The sequence below is a fragment of the Loxodonta africana genome, chromosome 2 (assembly GCF_030014295.1).
Source record: "Loxodonta africana isolate mLoxAfr1 chromosome 2, mLoxAfr1.hap2, whole genome shotgun sequence".
Taxonomy (NCBI): domain Eukaryota; kingdom Metazoa; phylum Chordata; class Mammalia; order Proboscidea; family Elephantidae; genus Loxodonta; species Loxodonta africana.
The window spans coordinates 139,706,545-139,722,589 of record NC_087343.1 but is presented as its reverse complement, the minus strand read 5'-3'; the positions used below and the strand labels follow the sequence as shown (position 1 = coordinate 139,722,589).

Genomic DNA, 16,045 nt, shown 5'->3' with positions numbered 1-16,045 from the left:
CCTTAAAAAATGTAAATATTTATAGTCTAACCAAGACAATCAAGGAGAATAACATAAACAGAAAATTGGTATACTCCCTTAATAAAAGCACCAGTGTATGTATGTATTTAGTGTATGTCTATGTGTGTGTATATGTTGTTGCAGATGTTAATTAAAAATTTTTTAAAAGTTGGGTACAAAAGAATACAAAATATTGAAAGAGAGAAATACAAAATTCTAAAAAGAAAAATTTATCCAAAAAAACTATTTAATGTTGTGCTACTTAAATTCAATTTAGCATATTACAAATGCTGTTTGCATAGCTTAATATGAATATTTAAATAATGCAATCTGGAATGCTAAACTAACATAGAAAAACACCAGGGGGGGAAGAAGGTTCTAAAAGTACATAAATTTGCTATCACAGATACATTCTACTTGTCACTTGTCACTTGAATTACAAATTTAACAAGTTACACATTTCTAAATTTTCTACATAAAATATAAACAAACTCCTACTTTCAAAAGCTATAACCTTCCAAAGACGTACCTCTTGTATATAATTATTCTTCTCTAAGATGGAAAGAGCAACAGCTGCACACTCCAGTGTAGAAAGGCAACTATTAGTTGGCTGCATTCGTATTACATACTGGCTAGAAATGCTAGTTTTTAACTGCACCTGAAACAAAAACAAAAAGAATTTAATTTTTTTTTAAATTAGTAACTCCCTCACAGCAGGCAAAAGAACTGAATGGACACTTCACAAAAGAAAATATAAGAATGGCAAGTAGGAACATGAAAAACACTCAATAAAATTTAATGTAAGTTAAAACCACAATAAGATACCCTTGTACAATTACTAACACAGCTAAAATTAAGAAGACTAACACTACCAAATGGCAAGAATATGGGACAAATGAAACTCTTAAACACTGAGGTAGGAGTGAAAATGTTATAATTACTTCAGAGAATCATTTGACAATTGTTTTTGTCTACTATTTTATGATATCCTTCCATTATTTAAACGGACAGGTGTATGCCTGTGTGTATGAGTATGTACAAATACCAAGGGACACGCACAACACACACACATTTGTGTGTGTATGTGTGGGTGTATCTTCCCTTTTTAGATATAAAGTAGCATACTGCATATACTCTTCTCCATGGAGATTATATTTTAGACCTGATTATTGAGACAGTCAGGTATGAGAAAACCAATGAAAAACTAAATATCAACATTTTAGCCTTTTGATTCCTATTTTAATTAAATGAAACTCAAGCAGTCTTATACTCATAAAGCCATATCCGTAGCCCACACTCTGATCAGAATCACATTTAAGGATGTGCAGGTAGATGAGAATTTCAGTCTTCACTTGTTAAATAAAATATGTAAGCATGGGGTTTGGTGATAATGATGTTTAAGCGTTAGTAACACAGCAATATATATAAAAAAAAGTAGTCCAAAAATGTTACTTTTGTAGTTCTTCATGCATTCATACTCTTTGGTTTCAACACAGTATCCATCTCACTGCTCCATTCACCGGAATGATGACGATATTTTATCAGGAAATTACAAAAGTTAAATTCTGTATATAACTTTTGATCTACTGGTAAATACTTTTGGCTTAAATTTAAAGTAATTAAAATCAATGCCTACTTATGTGAAGTTTCCACGTGACCAGAATTAGAAATTAAATTAGGCAACAACGAAAAAAGAAAACTGGCATAGCACACTTACAAAAATAACGTGTGGGGGGATGTGCAGCTGGCGAAAAACTTAAAACATGTGTATTATTTGCGAAAAAATATGGTACTCTGCTTTTTTGTTCAAAGAATTCTCCTGTACAACTTGTATCCTTTCCTTCCCTCAGAAAGTGTGGGGGAGGGAAGGAAGTAAAGAGAACAGATTCAACTAATAATGTGTTAAGTATGATGATATTAAATTTGCTCTGCATTTCTGCCAAGAGAAAAGATTGAAAAGAGATGCAAGGAGGGAAAGAGATGGAGGAAAACGGTTGAGAAGCACAAGCAGTCACAAAAGGTTAGTCTAGATTAAATAACTGTAAGAATAATTCATAATGTTGATTATAATTACTAACAGCTTTGATATTTCATCAAGCCAACTAGTAGACCAGAGTACAGCTAATTACTGTTTTAAATATGTAATTTAAAGTCTTCACTGGAGGAGTTTATAATAGACCTCTGATTACAACAAAATATTTGGGAAACATGCAAAGTTCATAGTGAGTTTTGCTTGCTGGAATGAATTTGATTGTTTAAAAGAAGTTTGTTTTTCAGGTAAGAATTTTCTTATTGTGGCCCATATGACTGTAAGAAAACTCAAAATTTGAAATTTATCATATATATTAAAAGACTTCATAATATATTTCACAAGTCAACCCTCCAGGAATTGTGAAGTAACCAGGATATAGTAAGAGCATACAGTTAAGATCTGTCATATTAACATATATGTTATTAGCATATGTAAATGCAATCTTCTCATGGCTCCTCCTTTTCTGCTTATGTATTCCACCTCCCTTCACACACTTGAGCAAATGAGCAAGAGTTGAAAGAAACCCTGTTGTCTATCTTCTAGAGAAGTCATAGGAAAAATGCAGAACAGAATTTCAAATTCTCAATGTAATCCAGACTTTTTGGAACCATAGAGGCTGGATGAACCCCTGAAACTATTACCCTGAGATAATCTTTAAACCATAAATCTCAAACCAAAACTATACCCAAAGTCTTTGAACCAAACGACAGTTTAGATTAATTAGTAAAATATGTCTGCCTTGAGCATTGTGCACTTTTAAGGAATTATTTATTTGGGATCTAACTGACAACAGTAACTCAAAAGCTTAAATGAGAAGCTTAGTGGACAGTGAGTTTACGTTAATGATGGTAGAACAATGTGGAAAAGGATAGCGAGAATGGTTGCACAACTTGAAGAATGTAATCAATGTCACTAAATTGTACATGCCGAAATTGCTGAAATGGTGTGTGTTTTCCTAAGTATATTTTCACCAATAAAATTAAAAGAAGAGAGAGTGCCTTATTTTCTTGAAATTTTTTTTTTTTAATTTCAAGGCAAAATTAACTATTCTAAGAAAGGAAAGCACTTAACATATGATGAAAATGTAGCATCTAGAAACAGGATCTATTGAAAAGTCTTAATTCTATATCAAATTGACACTGATCAATGAATTTCAGCCAGGTCATTTAGTTTCTTAGTTCCCCTCCCCCTTCCACCTATAAAATCAGACAGCTGGGCCTGATTATGTCAAAACCTATCTTTCAGTTACCAAATCCTAATATTTCTTAGATCTAAAAATTACTTTAATATCCACATTATTGAAGCTATATGGACTCAAAGGATGCTTCAGTAATTTTGATCTTTTTGGAAGTTGTTTCCCTACAGGTATAGGTTGAGTGCTCTTAACATAACTTCTACTTTAGAAAGAGGAAATTCATTGGTTGGTTCAGAGCTCTCCTGGTATAGGTTGTGGGTCTGTAATACAACTTCTATTTTGGAAACAGCCAACTCTTTCAGATCTTGTTTCTAGATTAGCTTCAGATCTTTTCAATGGTTCTCTGAAATAACTAAAATTGAATTCCTAGAAACTCTTTATTTGTTATAATGCCTTCCTTCCTACTCTTGAATTAAATCTTAAATATATCTTCAATATCTAAGAATACCAAGTAACAGTTTCATGGCTAAGATCACTGTTTAGGTACCTTAAAAGGGCTTTTTCAAATTTCTCCTTCCTACTTGTACTTTCAGCTATTTTTTTGTCACCGTAAGTGATGTGTGTCACTAAAATTTGGTGTGACACAGCATGTTTAGTGGTTCAGTAATGGCCTTAAGGGCTAAAAAACAACAAAATATCCAAAGAAATACGATGCCATGGTTTATGTTTCATAATGTAACATATACTATTTATTTAAAAATCATTTACTAAAAAACGTAAGTTAGTTAATTCATTTGTGAAACAAAGCAAAACTAAAAAGAACAAAAATTAAAACATTTTAATTCATTCCCACATTAAGATCGTATTTTTATAATTTGATGGTGATTATTTGCTACATAGTCTACTTTAAGCCAATTATCATTACTACTTAAAACTATTTTGCTTCTCACTAAATTATTAAAAGCCACAAGACTTTCCAATCGCTTGACCAGCTTCCTTGTAGGTTTTTAGGAAAATCCATCTATTTTCTAGTCTAGAACCAGCTGAAATAAACTTCCAGTTAGTAGCATCCCTAAGTCTTTACCACTGGAAGAGACATAAACATCCTCCTTTCTAGAGGAGCCTTACTTCTATGATCTTTCATAAGCAAAATTCATTACATGAGCTACCCTTTGAAATGGAAGCCCTAAATCTATTCTTCTCGCTCCAATCACTCAATCTACTTCTTTCCTTTTATTCCCTTAGTTTAGTTCAATAATATGATCTGTTAGTGGAAAGACTCCATCTTTGGCATGAGAAAGATGCAGCTTCTAGCACAGGCTTAGCTGCTTACATGCAAAGTTCCGTACTTTTATTGGCCACTACTATTCTAAATGATGAATGTGTATTGTCTCATTTAATTCTCACAAAGAGCCTATGAATCAGGTACTGTTATTATCTTCATTTTACAAATGAGGAAGACAAAACACAGAGAGATGATGTAACTTATTCAAGGTTCCAAAATGAGCCACGGTGGAGATAATATCTGAATCTGTACAGTCTTATTTCACAACCTGAGCAGTGCATTGCAGTCTCTGGAGGGAGTTGCAGTCAGTGACTCACACCCCTGCCCCTCCACCTGCCCGCTATGCTCTCAAGCTATCTGAATTCCTAGCCTAAGGTCCTCCATTCCAAGGTCTAACACTTATTACTCAGTTTTATATTTCATTTCTAGGTCTAAACTGAGAGAAACCCTTGTACATGTGTATCAGGATTTATCGATAAGAATATTCAAGATAGCACTTATCATAACAGCCCCAAGCTGAAAACCCAAATGTCCATCAAATATAGAATAGATAAATTGTGATATATTCACAAAAAGGAATAGTATACAGCAATAAAAGTTAACAAACTACAACTATATACAACATGGATGAATCTTTAAAACATAGTATTGAACAAAAAATTTAAAAACAAGATACAAAGTAACACATATAGCATATAAAATTCAAAAATAGGTAAAACTATATTATTTTGAGGCAGGTACATCTATAAATAAATAAAAGCAAAGAGATGATTACCATAAAGTTCACACACGATTACTTCTGGGGGTAAGAAAGGGAGTAGTGGAGAGGATAGTAACATGTGATGGAGCAGGGGGCTTCTTGGAAGTGTCAGCAATGTTCTATTCTTGACCCGGGTTGCAGTTACAAGAGTGGGTCACAGTTACATGAGTGCTAACTTTTTAAAAATATTTCCTAAATTGTACGCACATACCTTATGCATATCTCAAAATAAAATATGTTATTAGAAATTCCCATGATATGTATTAGCTCAATAAATGTTCCCTCCCTATCAATAGAAGTTTTCTTCACTATGGAAAACACTGAAATCAAACTGGGAAACAGGATAGTTGTAGTCAGCAGCTGTGAGACCTTGGGTAAGTTATTTATTTTTTGGTTTGTCACTTTCCTAATATATGAAATATGGGTTTAAACCTATCTCTTAAGATTCCCTGAGGTTATAAGAATCTTGAATTCTCTATTTCCTGTCAAGTGGGCACTCTCAGAGCTCTGATAAATCTCATGTGTGCCCTCCATGTTCTCTACACAGCAAAGTAGGAAACGGTACACATACAATGTCAAATACGTCTACATGCAAACACAGTATTTCACTGTTATTTAAAGAACAATAATCTGCCAAGTTGTAACCCCAAATTAATATCTTGTCTGTCAGTTGAACAGAGTGCTCAATATAGCTGTTTATTACTGGGTTTTTAAAACTCAAATAACCATTTTATCTGAGATCTGAAAAGGTATTAAAGAAAACTATAATGTGCATCATATTTTGAAGTTTATGGACTTTAATTTTATTAAGACTATTGTATACTCAAGTAAAGACAACATATTGAGATAACAGACAACATCTATACTGATTCTAATAATTATCTTCTTATACCAAGAGAGATAATAAAATCCAAGGAGTGAATTGGGAGTTTCTTAGATTAATTTATTTCAACAGAGTTTGACAACATAAAGTCCTGCATAATAGCCATTAATGACATACAATATATTCCCCTCAGGTAGATGGCATGATTTTGTCAACTTTGTAGTATCAAAAATATGCGAATGTCAGATACTGAATTTGACAAGTGAATTAATTTTTAGTGACAAACATAAAGCTAAGGAATTACCAAAATAAAGTGATCAGACATTGATAACTACAAAGAATATGGGAGAAGAACACACAGTGTAGAATTCTTATCAAATTACAGGAATTTCTTTTCTATTCAGTAGAAAAGATTTCAAATTAAAACTAAACTGTCCCAAAGCTCATTGTTCATCATTTCAAATGACTTAAATGAAAATTCTATTAGATGGTTAAACAAAAGAGTAGCAAGTTAATTCCACACTTCTTTGTAGAAAGCATTAATTACAATAAAAATATTACTATGATGATATACAACATTTAACAAATTGTGGTTTATTGTTATGTTGTTTTTCAACATCTGCTTAATGGAAGTGTCTCCTGTAGTTTAGCTCACTATTATTAAGATTCCTATCACCTTCTTAATTCATACAAAAGCTGCTAGAGGAGTCTTCCTGAATTCCCAATTCCAATCAAATTCCTAATTTTAAATTTATTGGCAATATCTAGAACCTAACTCCATGTGTGTTAATTAGTTCTCTTTCTATTAGACAAGGTCAACATTCCAAGCCAGGGACACATACGCAAAAAAAAATGTAACTATTAGCATGAGTTTTATCTGTAAAATAACTCACTCCAGAGAAACTGCTCAATTCCAAATCACCACCATCTCTCTCCTGGATCTCTGCAAATGCCTAGCTGGACACCTTGGTTCACTGTAGTCTTATTATAAATCATTCTCTACACATTAGTCAAGTGATGTTTTTAAGAAACAAACTGAATCACATTGTTATTCTGATTAAAATCTTTCCATAGCTTGCCAGGGAGCAAAATGTTTAACATGACCATTCCACTGGTACCACTCTCCCTCCCTCCCTCCCTACCAGCCAGAGTAAGTTTGGTATGGAAATTTCTTCATACCACTCTTTGCCTAACTACAACTTCAGTTCTCAAATGCTAGAGGAGTCTTCCCGAATTCCCAAATCCAATCAAATTCCTCATTTGAAAATATTACTTATATACAGAATTTACCGTAATTTGTAGTTATACATTGATTTGAGCAGATGTTTACTTAATGTCAATTTCCCACACAAGATATAAGCTCTGTTAGGGCATGGACTGTCTGTTTTACTTACCATTGTATTCTGGCACCTAAAACAGTGTCCAACACAGTAGCTGATGCTCAATAAACACTGGCTGAATTAATAAATGCTGATGACAATCATTAGCAAATAAATAACTATAGCTAAGAAAATTACTACACCAAACTCAGCAGTTAATATTTACATTTATTTTTTTTGTGACTTTTTTAAGAAAAGAGGTGTGGAAATGGGAAGTGGAGAAAGGAACTGTATAAATATTAGAAATGTGTCTGAATTTAAACATATGAAGTTGGTAACAGCTGTGTTAATCAACTATTAATTTTTATATAGAAAAGTTAGAACTGGGAAACAAATATTACTAGTCATCATTTACCTATTTGGGGGATGTCTGGTAAGTTTACAAAGCAGGAAATATCTCTTGATGGCACATGAATCCTATAAAAACCAAACCCAGTGCCATCAAGTCGATTCGGACTCATAGTGACCCTATAGGACAGAGTAGAACTGCCCCATAGAGTTTCCAACGAGCACCTGGCGGACTTGAACTGCCAAGCCTTTGGTGGGCAGCTGTAGCACTTAACCACTACGCCAGCAGGGTTTCCACAAATCCTATAAGAAAACTTAAAATTTAGCAACTTCTGCACAGTACAGAAAAAGGAATACATCTCAGTTTAAGCTAAAATATCTGTAAAAATAAAATGCCTGATACTACAAAGCAAATACAAACTATGTTTAATTATAAAATATGTACTTCTTATCTAATCCTTTCCTAACCCAGAAGCCAGTGCTGTCGAGTCGATTCTGACTCACAGAGACCCTATGGGACAGAGTAGAACTGGCTGATAGAGTTTCCAAATTATTTTCCTTTATTCTATGTAATTTTAATGTCATTTTTATAATGAGAAATCTGAAAAGCTTAAATATTTTTAGCAATTTCCTCTGGGATATAGGAAAAACTCAACATAGCAAAACTCAGCATTATTATTGAAATCTACATCAAGAACATAAATAATCTTTCCCAAACATTAGGCCTTAATTCAAAGTGACAGTTTCAGAGAACTCATTTGGAAAAAATTTTCTAAAGGGAATAAATGTCATGCATTCTTTTAATTGGATAGTCATACAAGACGTCACAAAAACCTTTCTACAACTATTACATTTAATCTAATCACACACACGTGTGTGTGTGTGTGTGTGTGTGTGTGTGTGTGTATACACACATATACACTAATATTTATTCTGAAGCCCTGGTGGCATAGTGGTTAAGAGCTCGGCTGCTAACCAAAAGGTCAGTAGTTCAAATCCAACAGCTGCTCCTTGGAAACCCTGTGGGGCTACGGGGTTCTACTCTGTCCTATAGGGTTGCTATGAGTCAGAAGCACACTTAACAACAACATTTACTCTACCATCAAGATGAAGATACTAAAACTTTCATATATCAATCCAATAATTAGGTACATGCTTGATATCACAGCAAACCAGTGTTTCATGATCAATTATACTACTTCATTCACATTTCTAAGATACTTCACGTCCTATATAAAGTTAGCATTAAAAATAAAAGACTATAAAACAACCACAGAAATTGTTTTATTAACCACAGTATTTATATTTTTGTTACTTTAAAATTGTTTATAATCTCAGAGGCGGAGCCAACATGGTGCTATAGACAGAAGCACCATGCCATCCCTCCACAGCAAAGATCCAAAAAACTAAGTAAACCAGAGACAAACATCAATCCTGGAACCCTAAGCATAAAATGAAGAGATAACTCAACCAAGCAACGAATGGCATAAGAAATCAAAACAGAACGGAGAGCAAGAAGAGATAGAAGCAGAGGTTCCCTATCAGCTAACGCAGCATGAATTCACCATCTTGGACTCATGTTGGAGATCAGCAGGCAGGGAGTACGGGAAAGCAGCTTCACAAAGCTCCCAGCTGGAGACAGAGCACCTGGTAATCAGTGATACACGCTTTCCCACCCTCCCACCCTTCTTCCACTGCTTGGGCTCCACCACCTCGCAATGGGCCAAGTGACTGCAGCCCAGGAGATGCTGGCACCATGCCGCTTGGATTTGCCCTGCCCACATGGGCCAGCTCCTTCAGTACTGTTTCATTGTTGCTGGTGTTGCTTTTTTTGGTTCCTTTTGGTTTCTTCCCTGCCTCTTACCTCCTCTCCCTCCTTTCTCTTGAGCACCTGGCTCCATGTGCCATCTTCCCTTCTTCTTTACAGGCTCTGAAGTACCACCTGGCTGGGGAACTGCTTCCCTAGTCTGTGAAGCCATACTGGTGGGATTCCCAGGGCCTTTTGCTTGTTTTCTTTTTCTTTTCTCAGCCTTGGAGCCCTTTCTAGCTGGGCTGCACTGCATGGCTTGGGAGCCACTTCCCTGGCCTAAACAGCTATGCCAGTGGGATCCATGGGGGCATTTCTTTTTTTTTTTTTTTTTTCTTCTTTTTTCAATCCTCAGTTTCTCGTCTCTCTCTACTTACCTTCTCTTCCTGTCTCCTGAATACCTGGTGCTGAGTGCCATCTCTGCCCCTTCTAGCTAGGCTGTATTGAGTGGCTTGGGAGCCACTTCCTTGGTCTCAAAGCCACACCAGTGGGACCCCTGGGGGCTTTTCTTTTTAATTTTTTTCTTTTTCTTTCTTCCTTTTTGTCTTTCTTCATTTCTCAGTTTCTCGTTTGTCTCTACTTACCTCCTTTTCCTGGCAGTGTGTGCTGTCTCTGCTCCTTCTGGTCAGGCTGTATTGTGTAACTTGGGAGCCACTTCCCAGATCTGAGCAGCCACATGTAGAATCAATGAGGGCTTTTCTTTTTTTTTTTTTATTTACTTATTTTTTCTTTTATCTTTTCCTTTTCCCTTTTTTTCTTCATTTCTCAGTTTCTCAGCTCTCTCTGCTTTCCTTCTTTTTCTGCCTCTTAGATACCTGGCGCTGTGTGCCATTTCCACTCCACCTAAACGGGCTGTGCCCCAAAGCCTGGGAGCCACCTCTCCAGGCACCGGTGAAATACCTGGGGGCATTTCTTCTTTTTTAATTTTTATTTATTATTTTTCTTCATTTCTCAGTTTCTTGTCTCCCCACTACAACAGCAAGCTCCCTCAGCATGTTTTTTGTTTGTGTGTTTGTTTTTGTGGTTCCTGTTTCTCTCTCCTCTCTTTCTTCCTTCCCAATCCATCTTAGCTCCACACATCACAACCTCACCCTTTCCTCCTGCCTACCTGCACCATGCACAGAACAACACACCCCCAGGCAGCACAGGCATGGCCTATGAGAAACTGCCCTGCACTAAACCCCAACTCGCCCATTCAAACAACCCATCCCAGCTCCTCCTCTTCAGCTGGACCTGCCCTGCTGCACCAGAGCTGAGCGATTGACCCTGCCCATTGGACAAGTAGGTGAAAAGTATCCTGCCCACACTCGACCATACAACAATGAATGCCTAGCCTGCCTGCTAAGGCATAACCAAATAAAACAAAAAAGCAGGGCAAGACAAACAAATGTACAATCAATAAATGAAGAAAATAACTACTTTCCAAACACAGCAGACAACATCAAAACAAAAAAAATGACATGATGGTTCCAATAGGCATCCAAAATCAAACAACAGATGACATTACAGTGGAAGAAAAGGCACTAGAACTACCTGATAGTGAATTCAAATCTCTAATATTCAGAGCTACCAAGAGTTGAAGCCAAAAGCAGACAAAAATGAGGAAAAAATGAACAAATTCACGGAAAAGGTAGGCAAATTCATGTAAAATACAGACAAAAAATGGAAGAATTCTGGAATACAGCAACAAAATGTCAAATTAAACTCACAACTAGAAATCATACAAAAACAACAATCAGAATTCCAAAAGATAAACAAGATTTCAGAAACGGACAATACCATAGAAGGTCTGAGAAGCACGTTTGAAACAATGGAAGACATGATCAATGAAATTGGAGACAAATACTTGGATACAACTTTGAGAAAAAAAAAAAGGAATGAAGAAAACCTAAGAATTATGTAGGACACAATAAAAAGCAAAAATCTGCGAGTGACCCAAGTCCCAGAACAGGGGGAGAAAACGGAAAACGCAGAGAAGATCATTGAAGAACTGCTGACAGAAAACTTCCCAAATATCATGAAAGATATAAAGATGACCATCCAAGAAGCTCAGTGAACTCCACATAAGACAGACACTAAAAGAAAATCACCAAGGTTAAAACCAAAGATGAATGAAGAATCCTGAGAGTTCGAGAAAAACAAAAAGTCACATGCAGAGGGAGAACAATAAGATTAAGCTGTGATTACCTGGCAGAAACCATGCAGGCAAGAAGGCAATGGTACGACATACATAAAACCTTGAAAGAAAAAAATTGCCAACCAAGAATAACATATCCTGCAAAACTCTCATTCGAATATGCTAGTGAAATTAGGACGTTTCCAGATGAACAGAAATTAAGGGAATATGTAAAAAACCAAACCAAATGTACAAGAATTATTAAAGGGAGTCTTCCAGTTTGAGAATAGACAACAGCCTGAATCTAGGATGCAAGATTGCACCAGCCAGATACCAACCTAGGAAATGAATTCTCAAGAACTATTTGAAACAAAAAGATTAACAACAGGGCACCAGAGAGGTTAATCTGCAAATGACAATAACGTCATGACAATAAAAAAGGAAATAAACAGTGTAGGTATAGAACTTTCTAAAAGAGAGGAAGGCAAGGCGATACCAAGTAATAACACACTGGTTCAAACCTAGGAAGATACGGGTAAATTTCAAGGTAACCACAAAGAAAGTTAACAAACATACTCATCAAAATAAAGAAAAACACAAAGTTTCTGTAAAACAAAATCTACAAAAACAAAAGAAATGAAAAACAAATCACAAACAAAAGGAATTCAGCACAGGAGAGTAAGATGAACAAAGAAAATGTTAGCACCACACCAAAAAAAAAGCACGACAAAATGACAGCAATAAACTCACACCTATCAATAATACACTGAACATAAGGGGCCTAAATGCACCCATAAAAGATAGAGAGTAACAAAATGGATTAAAAAACAGGATCCATCAATATGCTCTACAAGAGACTCATCTTAGAAACAAAGACATAAGTTTATTAAAAATCAGAGGATGGAAAAAATACATCAGGCAAAGAGCCACTAAAAAAAGAGCAGGAGGGGCAATACTAATCTCAGATAAATAGATTTTACAACAAAATTCACCATAAAAGACAAATAAAGGCATTATATAATGATTAAAGGGATGACCCATCATGAAAACTTAACAATAATAAACATCTATGTACCCAATGACAGGGCTCCAAAATACATAAACTCTAACAGCACTGAAAACATAAATTCACAATTCCACAATAATAGTAGGAGACTTCAACACACCATTCTCGGTAAAAGATGGCACATCTAGAAATAAACTCAACCAAGATAAAGAAGAGCTTAAGGGCACAATCAGCCAATTTGACCTCAGAGACATATATAGAGAAAACTCCACCCAGCAGCTGCAAAGCACACATTCTTTTCCAATGCACATGGAACATTCTTCAGATCAGACCACATCTTAGGCCACAGAGCAACCCTCAACAAAATCCAAAACCCTGAGATAACACAAAGTACCTTCTCTGACTGCAACATCGTTAAAATAGAAATTAATAACAGGAAGAGCAAGGAAAAAATATCAATTACATGGAAACAGAATAATACCCTACTTAAAAAACACTCGGTAAAAGAAGAAATCAGAGATGAAATAAAAAAAATTCCTGGAATTAAATGAGATGAAAACACATCATATTAAAACCTTGGGACACAACAGAAGCAGTGCTCAAAGGTCAATTTATACTAATAGATGCACACATCAAAAAAAGAAGGGACAAAACCAGGTAAAGACACCACAAAAAAAAAAAAAAAATTACAGACCTAGATCTCTCATGAACATAGATGCAAAAATCCTCAATAAAATTCTAGCCAATTGAATTCAACAATATATCAAAAAAATAATCCACCATGACAAACTGGGATTATACCAGGAATGCAAGGTTGGTTGAACATTAGAAAAACAATTAATGTAATCCACCATATAAATAAAACAAAAGACAAAAACCACATGATCTTATCAATTGATGCAGAAAAGGCATTTGACAAAGTCCAACACCCATTCATGATAAAAACTCTCAACAAAATAGGAACTGACGGAAAATTCCTCAACATAATAAAGGGCATCTATACAAAGCCAACAGCCAACATCATTCTAAATGGAGAGAGCCTGAAAGCATTTCCCTTGAGAACGGGAACCAGACAAGGATGCCCTTCATCACCGCTCTTATTCAACATTGTGCTAGAGGTCCTAGCCAGAGCAATTAGGCTAGACAAAGAAATAAAGGGCATCCGGATTGGCAAGGAAGAAGTAAAATTATCTCTATTTGCAGATGACATGATCTTACACACAGAAAACCCTAAGGAATCCTCCAGAAAACTACTGAAACTAATAGAAGAGTTGGGCAGAGTCTCAGGTTATAAGACAAACATACAAAAATCACTTGGATTCCTCTACATCAACAAAAAGAACATTGAAGAGGAAATCACCAAATCAAGACCATTCACAGTAGCCCCCAAGAAGATAAAATACTTAGGAATAAATCTTACCAAAGATGTAAAAGACCTATATAAAGAAAACTACAAAGTACTACTACAAGAAACTAAAAACGACCTACTTGAATGGAAAAACATACCTTGCTCATGGATAGGAAGACTTAACACAGTAAAAATGTCTATTCTACCAAAAGCCATCTATATATACAATGCACTTCCGATCCAAAATTCAACGACATTTTTTAATGTGATGGAGAAACAAATCACCAACTGCATAAAAACCAAAAAACCAAACTCAGTGCCATCCAGTTGATTCAGACTCACAGCAACCCTACAGGACAGAGTAGAACTGCCCATAGAGTTTCCAAGGAGCGCCTGGTGGATTGGAACTGCTGACCCTTTGGTTAGCAGCCATAGCACTTAACCACTACGCCACCAGTGTTTCCCCAACTTCATATGGAAGGGAAAGAAGCCCCAGATAAGTAAAGCATTACTAAAAAAGAAGAAAGTGGGAGGCCTCACTCTACCTGATTTTAGAACATACTATACAGCCACAGTAGTCAAAACAGCCTGGTACTGGTACAACAAAAGGCACATAGGCCAATGGAATGGAATTGAGAACCCAGATATAAATCCATCCACATATGAGCAGCTGATATTTGGCAAAGGCCCAGTGTCAGTTAATCAGGGAAAAGAGAGTCTTTTTAACAAATGGTGCTGGCATAACTGGATATCCTTTTGCAAAAAAAATGAAACGGGACCCATACCTCACACCATGCACAAAAACTAACTCCAAGTGGACCAAAGACCTAAACATAAAGACTAAAACGATAAAGATCATGGAAGAAAAAATAGGGACAACCTTAGGAGCCCTAATACAAGGCATAAACACAATACAAAACGTTACCAAAAAATGATGAAGAGAAACCAGACAACTGGGAGCTCCTAAAAATCAAACACCTATGCTCATCTAAAGACTTCACCAAAAGAGTAAAAAGACCACCTACAGACTGGGAAAGAATTTTCAGCTATGACATCTCCGACCAGCGCCTGATCTCTAAAATCTATATGATTCTGTCAAAACTCAACCACAAAAAGACAAACAACCCAATTAAAAATTGGGCAAAGGCTATGAACATGCGCTTCACTAAAGAAGATATTCAGGCGACTAACAGATACGTGATGAGAAAATGCTCTCGATCATTATCCATTAGAGAAATGCAAATTAAAACCACGATGAGATTCCATTTCACTCCAACAAGGCTGGCATTAATCCAAAAAACAAAATAATAAATGTTGGAGACGGTGTGGGGAGACTGGAACTCTTATACACTGCTGCTGGGAATATAAAATGGTACAACCACTTTGGAAATCTATCTGGCGTTTTCTTAAAAAGTTAGAAATAGAACTACCATAAAAACCATAAATCCCACTCCCCGGAATATATCCTAGAGAAATACGAGCCTTTACGTGAACAGATATATGCACACCCATGTTTATTGCAGCACTGTTTACAATAGCAAAAAGATGGAAGCAACCAAGGTGTCCATCAATGGATGAACAGATAAATTATGGCATATTCACAAAATGGAATACTACGTATCAATAAAGAACAGTGATAAATCTGTGAAACATTTCATAACATGGAGGAACCTGGAAGGCATTATGCTGAGTGAAATTAGTCAGACGCAAAAGGACAAATATTGTATAAGACCACTATTATAAGATCTTGAGAAATAGTTTAAACTAAGAACACATTCTTTTGTGGTTACGAGAAGGGAGAGGGAGGGAGGGTGGGAGAGGGTTATTTACTCATTAGATAGTAGATAAGAAGTACTTTAGGCGAAGGGAAGGACAATACTCAATACAGGGAAGGTCAGCTCAACTGGACTGGACCAAAAGCAAAGAAGTTTCCTGAATAAACTGAATGCTTTGAAGGTCAGCAGAGCAAGGGCGGGGATTTGGGGCCTATGGCTTCAGGCAACATCTAAGTCAATTGCCAAATAAATTCTATTAAGAAAACATTCTGCATCCCACTTTGAAGTATG

General features: G+C 35.8%; 1 protein-coding gene across 4 annotated transcripts in view; it reads right to left on the bottom strand.

Moving 5' to 3' along the window:
• DTWD2 (DTW domain containing 2) overlaps positions 1 to 16,045 on the bottom strand; it is a 173,373-nt gene that overhangs the window by 13,515 nt on the left and 143,813 nt on the right. For all 4 annotated transcript variants that reach the window (XM_064276059.1, XM_064276065.1, XM_064276071.1 and 1 more), the window contains one exon: positions 530 to 658. In XM_064276059.1, the coding sequence (XP_064132129.1) occupies positions 530 to 658 (129 nt within the window). The remainder of the gene's footprint in view (positions 1 to 529; positions 659 to 16,045) is intronic.